The 13,409-nt window shown below is 31.4% G+C and overlaps 1 protein-coding gene across 1 annotated transcript in view; it reads left to right on the top strand.

Annotated features, from left to right (window-relative positions):
• LOC106459476 (GRAM domain-containing protein 1B-like) overlaps nucleotides 1–13,409 on the top strand; it is a 58,683-nt gene that overhangs the window by 25,200 nt on the left and 20,074 nt on the right. Inside the window, exons 8-10 of the mRNA XM_022386133.1 lie at nucleotides 4,362–4,515; nucleotides 4,999–5,145; nucleotides 8,853–8,971. Coding sequence (XP_022241841.1) covers nucleotides 4,362–4,515; nucleotides 4,999–5,145; nucleotides 8,853–8,971 — 420 coding nt within the window. The remainder of the gene's footprint in view (nucleotides 1–4,361; nucleotides 4,516–4,998; nucleotides 5,146–8,852; nucleotides 8,972–13,409) is intronic.

Raw genomic sequence — 13,409 nt, 5'->3', positions numbered from 1 at the left:
TTGTGATTTTTATGCAAAAAAAGCTCATTTTTTAAAAACAAAATCTCCAGCAATTAAAAAAAGTGTTAATATAATAGTTCAAAAGATAATAGAAATGTGTGTAATTATTTAAATATTTTAAGAAGTGAATATTGGCAATAGGTTCACAGTGATTATTCATAACATTAACTCTTCTCTATGCTTACATCATATGGTAATTTTAAGTGTATATATGTTTGCAATGAATTTCTTACAACTGCCACATCATATCTACACTTCTATAGAGATATTGCTGATTAACAAAAAGTAAGAAATGTATTTTTTTCCATTTATAGAAATATTACTTGAAATAACTTAACTTTCTGCCATATGTAGAAATTAGCTTCCTTTAAATTTTCATGTGTTTTTATTTTAACAAGATCACTCCCCCTAATGTCACACACTGTGCTTTGGCTATATAAGAATCAATTTCTATTTCAGTTTGACAATATGATTGATATTTTTAATAAAGTTTGAAGAAGGAGTTACTACATCTAGGTGCTGGTGCACAGACTTTGTAACTTACATTTCCATAATAACCAGCATAATATTATATCTTTAGAATCAGTTTTTTATTTTTCATTCCTCTGAATACACTCAGCATAGAATTAGTACTATTCTGGGACAAGGTCAATTAAGTATTCATCCAAACAGTAAAGAGTTGATGACTGAACCTGGCTTAGTTTGCATGACTTAAATTTGGTACATTTATAGTTAAGGGAACCATGTATGTTTGTTTTTTTCTCTGTAATTTTTGAAAATATTGCACTGCCTTCATTAGTTGAATTCTTTGAGGTAAGGCCATGTTCAGCATGATAATGCACTTTACTGCATACTCTGTTTGTCAGTAGTTTAAAATATATAACATCCAAAATTTGCTTTAAGAAGCCCAACAGTTAGACTTGAATTTGACTGACGTGATTAGGGATATTTTGAAATGCTGATTGAGTGATAGAAAGGACAAACCATGAAAAATTAACTACTTCACAATAGAAATGATCACTGATTCCATCAGTTTTTTCCCCCAAACTTTGGTGCTAAGTGTTAGAAGTAGAGTCCATCCTGTGATTAAAGCCAAAGTTTGCCCCACTCTTTACATAAATTGCTATCGTTAGTATGAAACACATCTTTCTCCTATGAAAGGTGTGCTGTAACATTACATTTGGTAATATTATGTATAAATATGTCAGCTCATTATAATGAATTACCAAGGATTTGTGAGTTTAACTGTAGGTTTTCTTCTCATAGGTTTCTCTATTCTAAAAACCTATATCTACTGTGAACAAGGACTAGAGAATTGATAGAATCCTGCACTTCTCAGCTTGACTTTGATAAAAATATAAAAATTATCCTGAAAAAGAAAATACTTATCATACCAAATAAAGAGAAAAGTGAATATGAAATTTTCAGTTAAGTACAGAAAAATGAAAAGATACTTTAGGAAAATCTAAATAGTAATTTATTAATTTCATTCCACAGAATACAATATACATTGAAAGTACTGATCTTAAATCTTAAAAGCATAAATCATTAGAGTCATGCAAAAACAATATAAATAACTTTGCCATATAAAAACACAGACAACCTCATAAAAGAAAAGAGGATATTATGATGGTGCAAGAAGACAAAAACAGCATTGCAATCATCTTCTTAGGTGAAACTGTCAGAACTAATTTCTGTTCACCAAAATAGGACCCAACATCCCGTATATTAAAACATAAAGCAACATGGATGAACAAACAAAATTAGGAAATGTGACCAAAAACTTACTTTCTTGGAACTTAAAGGATTATTAAAGTTTTAAAACTCTTGTTGTATTAAAAAAATTGTTGTTTTCTATACAAGTTCACCAGTTTATGGTACAGCCATGTTTATCCATTCTTTTGAAACTCGTACCAACAGATTCTGAAATGATCATCAAAACTACTGCTATTAACCGTGGTACAGTTACACCACTGATTTTCCGCACCCTTGGTTCCATAGCCTTTCCTGGATTATTCGTTTTGTCGGACCAACAGAGGTTATGTAATAATAATTGTAAAACTACATATTCTTGGCAACATTCATGTTAAAAATTAAAGCAATTTGATCTACTACTTTAATATTTATAAGAACATTGTCACGAGAGTGACGTACCTACTTAAAATTTAAGTAGCCCATCCCAAAAAAGTGCGTGCCAGACACAATGCCATCTGTGGCTGCCCAGTGAACTAGTTTGGCGGTCACGGGAATTTTAAGTGCGCTCTTGTAATTTTGTCCAGATTAAAGGAGGTGCCGGACTATGAGTTTCCAGAAAATTGGTGGTGTACTGTATTAGGAGTTAGCTATAATACTTTGTTATTTTTACTAGGATATCATCAAAAAATGATTAAACTCTGAGGAATTACTTCACTTTAACATATTTATGAATCAGAAAAACATGTAGGTTCAATAAGTATTAATATAAAATTATAAATACCCTGAAGCAGAAATTTTCACCTTTCTAAAGTGCTCGGGTTAGAGGGTTTTTATCATTTCACTTTAAAATAAATTTTATAGCAAAAGTCATTGGAAAATTGTATTACAAACTCTGCCTGAATACAAACTACTCCACTGAAACAAGTGATTTGTAAAATTCAATGAGGAATGATTAATGGTTCGTGTATGTTTGCTTAAACTGATTTATAAACTTCATACGTCGTAAGAAGGTAACTCTCTCAATATTGTTTTTTCAGCTACCAAAGTATTTCACGTCTGTTGGCTTCTGATAAATTTTGAAAACATTACTAAATGTGTTGTAATTTTAAAAAATGAATAAATGCTATTTATTCTAAAACCTGTGGAAGAAAACCCCACAGGTTTCTTGACAACTCTTTCAGTTTCAAAATTGACTAAATGTCATATGTAACCATTCATCAAGGGCTTGAATGCATTCTAGTTTGAAAGTAAAGCATTTTGAACTATACTGCCTTATTACCAAATATCCAATTTCAGAATTTGGTTTCTTACATACAAGCAAGAAAAGAATAGAATAAAGTGTGCATTTTGAACTTTGCATGTTATACATTGGGAAAATTATATGCCTACTTCATGTGTGACAACTTAATGATTAAAATAATCTTTTAAAGAGATTCGAGAACAACAAAGGAGAAAAATAAGAGTTTTTTTTTTTCTATTAAGATTACACTGCAGCATTATTAAAACTTCAGACTCTGTAACAGTGGTTGGGTAATGGTAACAGTTCTGATTAATACATATACTTGATTCTGCTTTGAATATAACTATCGGCATGACCTAATGGATGATTTATTGTGACAAGGTATATGTTTTTAACACAAGAAGCTCAGTTTGTTAGTAATAGTGATATAATGCTCTACTTCAAATTTCTTTCTTTTAAATTATTTTGTTGTATGAACTTTTTTGTCATTTTTTGAGATTATAGTAGAGAAGATTAAGGACATTATGTTAAAATGATTTTGAATATATAAATAAGGAAGTCACATGGCAGCCTGTTATAAATTGGTGGTGGAACAACATGTATCAGAACTACATTTTGTAAGCAGTGTGATGTCACTAAAAACTGAGTGACTTTGGGAAGAGTATGTAATAGCTCATAAAGATATGATCATGATCAGAGATTTCAAATTTCTAAGATAGGGATATTCATTTTACTTAATGGCATTGGAAAACAAAGGAATACAGATTAATTAGAGTCACCAGGACCATCTGAAAAAAAAAAGACCTACAACAAGTTGTAATCTAGTAATGGTAAGCAAAGTGTGATGTCTTGTAACAGATGAGAATATAGAAACACAAAGGTCAGTGGCAGAAACTTTCCACATGCCCCAGGCAACAGTACATAACATAATTGAGAAGGATCTTCGTCTGTAAAAGTGACTTGAGTTACGTGTACACAAGTTGCTTCCACAACATACCTGTTTAACTGTTGCAGCCTCAAGCAACTGGTGAATGAAAAAGGTATTTATGCTGTTCCATATGAAGACATACTGGTCAAGTCCACTGATGCAGCACTTATGGATTTCTGTATCATCAAACTGTTGAAAAAGGTGTTGGGAAACAATCATCCTTGTACACTAGATAGATTATGGAAAGCACTCTGAGAGGAGTGGTGTGATTTGGACATGACATTTTTATGACAGAGCATTTTCTAATGCCAATTACGTTGCAAAGCTGTTGTATAGATGCACAGTTGTCAGATAAAGAGTGACTGAACATGGTGGAATGGACTGTAAAAAGATAGTAAGACCCCAAATTCAATTTAATATAAACATACTTAGCCTCTGTATACTTGCTGGTTTGAAAATTTTACTTTGTGATCACACTTATTTTATATTTTATCTTAGGAGACATTAGAACGGTCAGAAGTCTGTGATTCCCTAGAAGTGGAAACTGTTGAAGGCTTGCAACAAGTACAAAACATTATTCCAGCAGGAAAACTACATTCCTCTCAGTTTCCAACAGATTTCAGTGACACTACGGAGTCAGGATTAGATGACAGTAAGAGATTTGGTACCATAATAATATTGTAAAATTACAATGAAAAGATCGTATGTGTCTCTGTGTACTTGATAAAGAACTTCTGCTTTTGTACGACTAGAATATTTTATGTAGGTTAGAATAAAAAATTGGTAAAACTTTATTTGTTTAATCAGTGCAGGCTGCAGTAATGATATGGATAAGGAAACAGAGTAATCTGTTAAATAGTTTGATTTAAGGAATGAAATGAAATCTTCTATAAAAATCAAATTGAATTAGTTTGTTGAATATAGTGATATATTTTGTTATCAATTATATTATGGAGTTGTTTGCATTATTGGTTGTTTTAATGGTACTTTATTTTATAATATTTGCTTTAACTTCTGTTGTCCTCTAAGAAAAGCTCTCATAAATGATACAGTTTCTATGTAGGTTAAATTAACTTGTCATCATGAGCATATGGTTCCACAAAATATTCCTTAAAATTATCTTTTTTTATGGTAGTTGGTGAAATACCTTGTATGTGTTCCAATCATGATGGGAAGGAGATGATGAACTGCATAATTCCATTACCAATTGATCAAGTCTTTACCCTTGTCTTCACTGGATCAAAGTTTTTTCATGATCTTCTCACTTCGAGAAAAACATTTAGTAAGTATGGGTATACTTGGTGCATATAATACATAGCTATGTATGTGTGCTTGTTTATTCAAATATACTCAACTGCACATTTAAAAAAAATGTGGCTGGGTTTAGTTTTTAAAGGAAAGAAACTTTCCCAAACTGGGGTGTTCAGGGATGTTAGCATCCTCTTTCACCCTGCTTGTGGAAATTTATTAGTTAGAATTGTAATCAATAAAAAATTTAATTGCCGAGAATAAATAGGTATTGTCTTAAGGTGATTTTGGCGTTGTGAGGTGGAGGAGAGATGCCCAGAGGGCTCCGTGGCAGAGAGAAGAGCTGATGGCTTCGATGATGATGACAAAAAGAAGCAAAGCGACAGATTTTTTTGACAAAATATACTCCAACAAACTTCCCTTAATTAGGGTCACAGTGTGGCTGGGATCTGAAAATCCAATGCCACAACTGGGATCATTAATCATCATGCAATTGTCTATTTATTGTTGCAGGTAGTTTGGTTTTTGGTCACTATATGTTTTTTCTTCAGTGTCGTAACATAACCAATTTCTTAAATATTTTTCTTTCTAATAGTTTAAGCTGTTTTCTTACAACATTACTCTTCTGTTGACTTATGTTAAGTTACTTTTATTGTGTTTCTAAAAGAAACATTGTTCAAACAAAAAATTTCAAAGAAAAGTTTGTGTAAAATAAATGGATTTGGTTATTTAAATGTAACTTTGGCTGTCAGTTGTATTGTGAGAAAAATTGATACACCATATTTTCACATAAATAAGGTTTGCTTGCACTATTATGTAATTTTTATATCCCCCCCAACTGAAAAGGTTCAGGGAGTTATAGCAGTGATTTTTCATCTGTATATATCTAATTTTCACACAAAAACTGGGTCCAATGCAGTAAATATGAATCAAACTTTGTAGGTCACTGCCCTTGGGGATGGAGAAGAACCCTATTGACTATTGGGTTAAAAGCTCGAAGTTCAATGTCATCTTAAAAAAAATTGATTTTTTTTTTTTTTACTAAAAGGAAACAATACTACAAAATTTACATGAACACTAATATACCACATTTATTAACACATACATGCATGTGCACACAGAAAGATAATGGCTTGAAGGACCAACCATTCTATTGATTGTTATTTTCATTCTACAGATAATAGCTAACTTTTTATATAGATTGATATCTAATATCCACTTCCAAAATCTCGTGTAACATTTTTTTCATTTTACTAATAGCTTTCATTAAAAAATTACAATTATTGACACTCCAAAAATGTTTATATAATGAAATCATTTTTCAACTTTTTCATCTAGTTTTGTCAAAATTTGTTTCAGCTTAGGTTTTGTTTACTCTTCATTTGTTCTAAAATATTTCTTCTTATGCAGCTAACTTGCTAATGCATGAAGAGTTCTGTACAAATAGCTTAAATATCAGTGTGTGGCTATTAAGCACTGAAATCTAGCATCTTCAGCTTACTATATTGTTTCATATAGATGAAAAGAGTTTGTTTTTGGTTTATCTATCACTGTTTCATGGTCTACTTGTATATGAAGTACACCTTAACATGAGTGCATGTATTGCTGGTGTTGAAAAACTTGCATGTTTCAGGGTGCAGTCAAGTGGAAAATATTTGGCCAGTTGGTACAAAAAATGGGTGTTATTTCAATCTGAAGTAGACTCTAAATCCAAAGTACAAAGAATGGATCACTGAGGATTTACGAAACAAATATAGTCACATGCATAATTTGTGGTAAATATTTTTACAATGAAAACATGGGAGAAGTTGGACTATCCATACATACATCTGCTGCCCCATGATCCAGGGCTAGAGTAGGGGGCAAGATGATAACCATAATAAACTGTGGTTAAAAATGATCAGTTCAAAATTATTTTGGATGATTTCTAATTAAACTGGTCATTTTACCTAGTTAATGTGACTGCTGTGTTAGCCTTAAAACTTTTGGGTGTGGAAATTTACAATTAATCTTGAAATGGTTTTTTATCCTCAAAAAAGTTTACAAACCCTGGAATTTATATTTTGTCATTTTATAACATTTATTTAATGTAATTCATAAAGAATAAATTAATGTTCATTTCTGTGCAGCTGTGAGGAGTCTCACCTATAAACAGAGCATTTCCTGATTTCTTTTAGAATTTTTCTGTCCATTTGAAAACACAGGTTTGTATTTGCTAATAAACTATCATCCCTTTAAAATCCATGTTTTATTTCTCATGATTTTTCTTTGGTTTCTAAGATTTCGTTAATATAGCCTTTCATTCCAACAATTCTATGATCTCGCACCATGCAAAGTCATCGTAGTGTGGGGACTGTGGGGAAACCTGCACCCATAAGTTTTAGGATATGGGAGTGGAGGTATCTCTGTGGCACAATAGAGGCTGAACAGTGTGTTACTCTTAAATTGTCACAAAAAGAAAACTGATGTATGTGCTGGATATTTAACAGTTGGCAAGGTCTTCATCATAGCTGATGACAGAAGAAAGAATTTCTTTAGCAACTTTCTCAGTAAGGTCATTTGTATAAAAATAAAGTGATTTATCATGATAACACACTTGATTATCTTTCTGTTGACTAGTATTTTAAAGTATATGTACATTTCAACATCTTTGAGCATATTAGTCATTTTGTATACTTATGAGTTAATAAAATGGCATTTTACAATACATTATTACATTACATGACACATTACTTATATATCACTATTACACAAAATTCAATTACATATACATGTATAAAACCTTTCTGGGGAAGATGTACACACACTTCCCCATGTGCCTGTGGTGAACTCTTCAGTCACCCCCAGCTTGAGACTTATTCCGACTCCTGTTGTATATGATCTGTACAACTACTATTAAGCTCAGCTTTGAGAATAACTACAGGTAAATTTTAAATGACATTGTATAGACATATTATAAACTATATACATCAGTATTATAATGAATAAAGTGGTGTAGAAGTAATTTATGGTTTCATGAGAAAGTGGTTACCAAGCTTCTGCACAGAACAATAAAAGGTAAAGGGAAATTTAGATGACCTATTAACAAACCACAGTTTTGGGAATTTTTTAGTTTCTTTAGATGGTTTTTCTCTCTTTACTATGTTTTTTTAGTTAAATTATATTCGTTTGTAAGCTATGCAGATTTTGCTTGAAAAAATAATTAATTAGATTTATTAGCAAGCAGGATAGATGATGTCAGAATATTTTAATGATTCAAATCCTTTTTTTATTGAATCTTATTGTTAAATTAACTGTATTCAAACAATGCACTTGAATTAAATAATTTATTATTTATTAAGTAGAAACAATTTATCAGGTATAAATCAATCTCTTGTTTGCAAAAATATTCTTACCTAGCCTGTACGTCACCAATAAATCTTTGTTGAGTCTTTACTGTGTTTTTATGATTTGTACTCAGAAGTGATGATTAAGTATTTCCAATATAAGAAGGGAAAAAAATAAAGGGATATCAGTGATACACCTCTGGTCCAGCAAGGGTTAAAAAAATTAATACATGAGCTGAAGAGGAAAATATACTTTCTTGACTATATTCCTGCCCTATAATTTGCTATGCTGTAGGAAAATGTTTAGTTTTTGCATACTTGCAAGTAATCTGGTGGAACTGATTTTAAGCTGTATCTGGTAGATAGGACATTTGAAAGAAAAAGAAAAACAAAAGAGCAATGTTGTATTTTGCAGATATAATGGAAAGTCCCTGGCAACTTTGTGGAGAGAGTGGTCACAAGATGAGACAGGTTACATACACGTTAACATTGAACCATTCAATGGCAAAGACTGCTCAAACTACAGAGACACAGGTAAGTGTTTACAGGGTAAATCCCCAATAAATATGGACACACAAATGATATAAGTTTTCACAACAGAAAACACGAACTTCACGTTAATTGGTCACAGGACAGGATAAAAGCTACGAAAATGAAGTTAAGTGTATGAAATATAAGGGCATCATAAAGTACAGAAAAAAAAAATCAAACTTGTAAAATTTTAAAATTACATATGAATAAGACACTCAATATTATGTTTCAGTAATGAAGGTCAGTGTTGACACTGACTACATCAATTTCTTATATTAGTTAGAAAGTCCAGTGGAAATGTTTCTTCCTTTCATTACTATCAGTATAAGTGTTGTTTCTTATAACTTTACAGGAAAGTAAAAATTAATGTGTACATGCTAAAATTAACAAAAGGTGGACAGGGGTTATGTTTCCACTCCTGTGTGCATGTGTGTGTGTGTGTGTGTGTTTTATGTGTTTGTCAGCAAGATTTCTCGAAAATGGCTGAATGGATTTGGATGAAAGTTGGCATACATTTGAATATGATCCAACTTAAAAGTGATTAGGAGGGTCAAGGTCACAACAAAGTCACGAAAATAAAAAATTCTCTGTTAACTCTCACACTAATTTTGCTCTGTAACTCAGTCAAACATGCTCGGATTTCGAAGAACCTTGGTGGACATATGTAGAATATTATTTCTCACTGTCTTGCCAAAAATGGTCTATGTCCATCATTTTGATGGACATACTGACACATTTTCTTGTTTTTTTGAGAACTGAATACAACCAGTGTGGCGTGGCATAGGTATGCGCTCTACTGAGTGCCACTCTAGTAGCAATATAAAATTAGACACAACTGAAATATGGCATCCCAATATATTGATATTTTATTTTATTTTATGCATTATGGAGCAAAAATAGTGTGTAAAATCAGCCCTGATGTTAACAGATAGGGATTTTTTTATTTTCGTGACCTTGACCCTCCAAAAACTTATTTGCCTTTAAGTCAGGTTATAGACCTAATGTATACCAACTTTCATCCAAATCCATTCTGTCATTTTTGAGAAATCTTGCTGACAAACAAATGCACACACACACACACACACAGGGGTGAAGACATCTCATTTTAATGGCATTCATACTTTTGTGAAAGAAGTGATGTATGGAACTTCATTTTTAGATGTGTCAAGATAGATACTTGAGGCTTTCATACTTGTATTGCAGTGACGCGCATAAAAAATTAAGGAATAAGGAAACACTTTGTAAGACCCTTCAGATCACAAGGTTCATGGGAAATTAGCTTTTTATTTTCTCAAAAACATACACTGATTCAAGGAGTTCACACAAAAGAAATAAAGATATGTAGAAAAAAGAATTATGATTAGTTTTTCAAAGATACAAAAACAGAAATACATGCACATACTGAGTTTTTACAAATCATAGATGTCATTGTAGCATCATGTTTACTTTAGCCACAATAATGCGAAAATGTTTGTCAAGATTAATGAACATGGTAAAGGTTGTTTCATATGAATAACAAGTTTCTCTGTAGCTCTTTTTAGCATATCAGTATGCTTTTATTGACAGGTTTTTGACAGGCCACTTCTCTCCCTAATGAGCTATTTACCATGTACTGTTTTCCAACATACTGAAAATTGTCTACATTGTTTACATGCATTTGGTGCTGTAATACAAGAAAAGTGCAAACACTTGGCACTTCAATACTGTTAAGTTGTTAACCTACTTACAAAAATAAGGATCCTGTTTAATTATGGCTAGCTATAACTAGACAAGAATGACTGAAGAGGTAAAATGAAAATGTGGCTGTCATCACCTATTTTAATTTGTTTGATTTATTGGTTTCTCAGAATGCACATGTGTTTCTACAGTTTCTTCCAGCTTGTACTGTAAAAGATAAACATATTAATCATTTTTATATATTCTTTCTAAACTTCAATCCATATCAACAACTTCTTGCTTAAAAGCTTATGATGTTTTTTTACACATATAAAGTAGTTGATTATTTTGTTAAGTTTTTCATGTTGACGATAGAATTAGAAAAAAACTGTGAAATGTTTGTATTAAAGAGTTTATTTAATATTACTGTGATTTAATATCTTTATAATATTTTGATTTCCACCTTATGAATCATTTTAGTCTCTGGAGAGAAGTCATCAAATATTATCATCAATTTACTTGATAAATGACAAATACTATACGGTCTTTGTTTTTTTGGATTGAAGTGAATTAGTTTTAATTGAAGTATGTATTATCTATAACATACTGTCAAGAATCTTTACTGGTTTTATTACGTGAAATATAAGGATGGATAGTTTTCGTAAAGAATTAGTGTATTTAGTATTAGTAGAGTTGTCTTGTGGAACTGTATAGGGAATAACCCACATAATGCTATTAATTATGTTTTTAGCTTGGTATAGATTTTCTACTACGTTGCACATATAATACATTTTCATGTACAACAGTTTAAGATTCAAGAAGTTCCTAAAGTGTTGTACGTAAAAATGTCTGTCTTATTGTAGTTATGGTTTGTACCCATTTGGCTTACTTCTTGTATGGAGAATGATACACAGTTCAACAATACTTACGATAACTATGAGCTTTCTTAATGTATCTTTACAACAATTGGTAAGATTTTGTTAGAGATTACAAGTATTTTGTACATAAAGAATGAGATTATTTTAATTAAGTATTTTAACTAAAGATTTGTTATATTTGTATTGTAATTATTTGCACTCAGGCTCTGAACATTTTGAGTACAATGAAATGTTTAAAATCAAGAAATAGATAAAATGTACATATCTTTTAATTTTTTGTTGAAAATCTTGATTGTAAATCTTTACATTTTCACATATAGTTTATTTTTAATGTTTTATTTTCCTTTCCTGTTGTTTAAAATTATTATTTATTATGACATATGTCAACAGGCATCCTTGTGCAATATTATGGTATTATCAGCAGAGATACTTTAGCTTTCGGCAAAATTTTGTTACACTTGCGTACTACACTAAGCCTGATGAAGTGAGGCAAAGATTGGGTTATATTTTTAAAAATTACTACACCTTTCTGATATGAATTTTAAAACATAAATAACATATAATTGACTAAAATATAAAACTAAAACCTAAATACAATTTAGCTGTCTATCTACATAACATATTTATTGGTGACAAACACTGCCAAGTGCTAGCAACGTAATAAGCATCATCAATACTCAGAACAGTTTCAAGTACTTTTAAGAAATTTTTCATGTTAATTTCAAAATAGCCATTGGGAAATTGTAGTTTAAAATGAGCTCTTTTTATTGGTTATAAACATCTACAGAAATAAATATTGTTGAGTGCAAAATTATATGACTATGTGTAGAAAGTGGGCGTGGCTTCTATCAAGAGTTCCCAAGAGACTTATTTTCCTTTCTCGAAACTTGCCTTAAACAGTATGAAAGAAGGATGTGTAAACAGAGCATTTAGCCTAGTTTCTGTCTATACATTGAGGTCCAGTGTATGAAAAGAATTACATAAGTTACACAGACCAAAAACTAAGACTTGTAAATGCTTTGCATCACAAGACGATAAAACTGAAGATTAAGTTTTTTAAAGTTTCTTTTTAAATTAAAGAATTAAAATATAGATGATATAAAACACTGAATTATAACATATTAGGTTGTCAAGAAATTAATGTCACTCTTTTAAAATGAAAAAAACCTGAACAACTTGTATATCAAAACAAAGCATTTATTAAATTAAATAGTCTTCATTCTTATCGATGATGCTTTTCCATCTTACAGTCAGGTTATTAATGCTCTGATTAAAGAAATCACTTGGCTTTGAAGCAAAAACATGTCAGTGTCCTCTTTAACACCTTCCACATTTGCATATGTTTTCCCATTAAGATGGTGTTGCAGCAAATAAAAAAGATGATAATGTGATGGTGCCATATCTGAAGAATATGGTGGGTGGGGGAGAACTTTTTAACCCAACTTCATAATCTTGTGTTGCGTGAAACGTGTCACATGTGGACGTGCATTGTCGTGGAAAAGAACACCTTTCTGATTGATGAATGAAAGGTGTTTCTGATGAAGGGCTTGATTTAAACATCCCAGTTGCTGACTATAGATCTCAGCATTGATAGTTCACTGTGGATTGAGGAGTTCGAAATGAATAACTCCTTTGATGTCCCACCAAATGCAAAGCATCACTTTCTGTGGATGGAATACAGGTTTTGGGGTCGGAAGTGGTGTTTGTTTAGGACTGAGCCATTGTTTTTGGAATTTAATATTCATTTAACGTATCCATTTTTCATCACCGGTTACAGTTCTGTCCAAAAATGGTTCATGTGCATTATGCACTAGAAGAGAAATAGCAACGTTCACATATTGGAAACAATGATCATTGGACAGTTTGTGAGGCACCCAAACAGCTTCTGTAAGGAGTTTTCTCATATT

The sequence above is a fragment of the Limulus polyphemus genome, unplaced genomic scaffold (genome assembly GCF_000517525.1).
Source record: "Limulus polyphemus unplaced genomic scaffold, Limulus_polyphemus-2.1.2 Scaffold28, whole genome shotgun sequence".
In the NCBI taxonomy this organism is placed as follows: domain Eukaryota; kingdom Metazoa; phylum Arthropoda; class Merostomata; order Xiphosura; family Limulidae; genus Limulus; species Limulus polyphemus.
The sequence above is the reverse complement of the archived record's forward strand: the minus strand, read 5'-3'. Positions and strand labels throughout refer to the sequence as shown.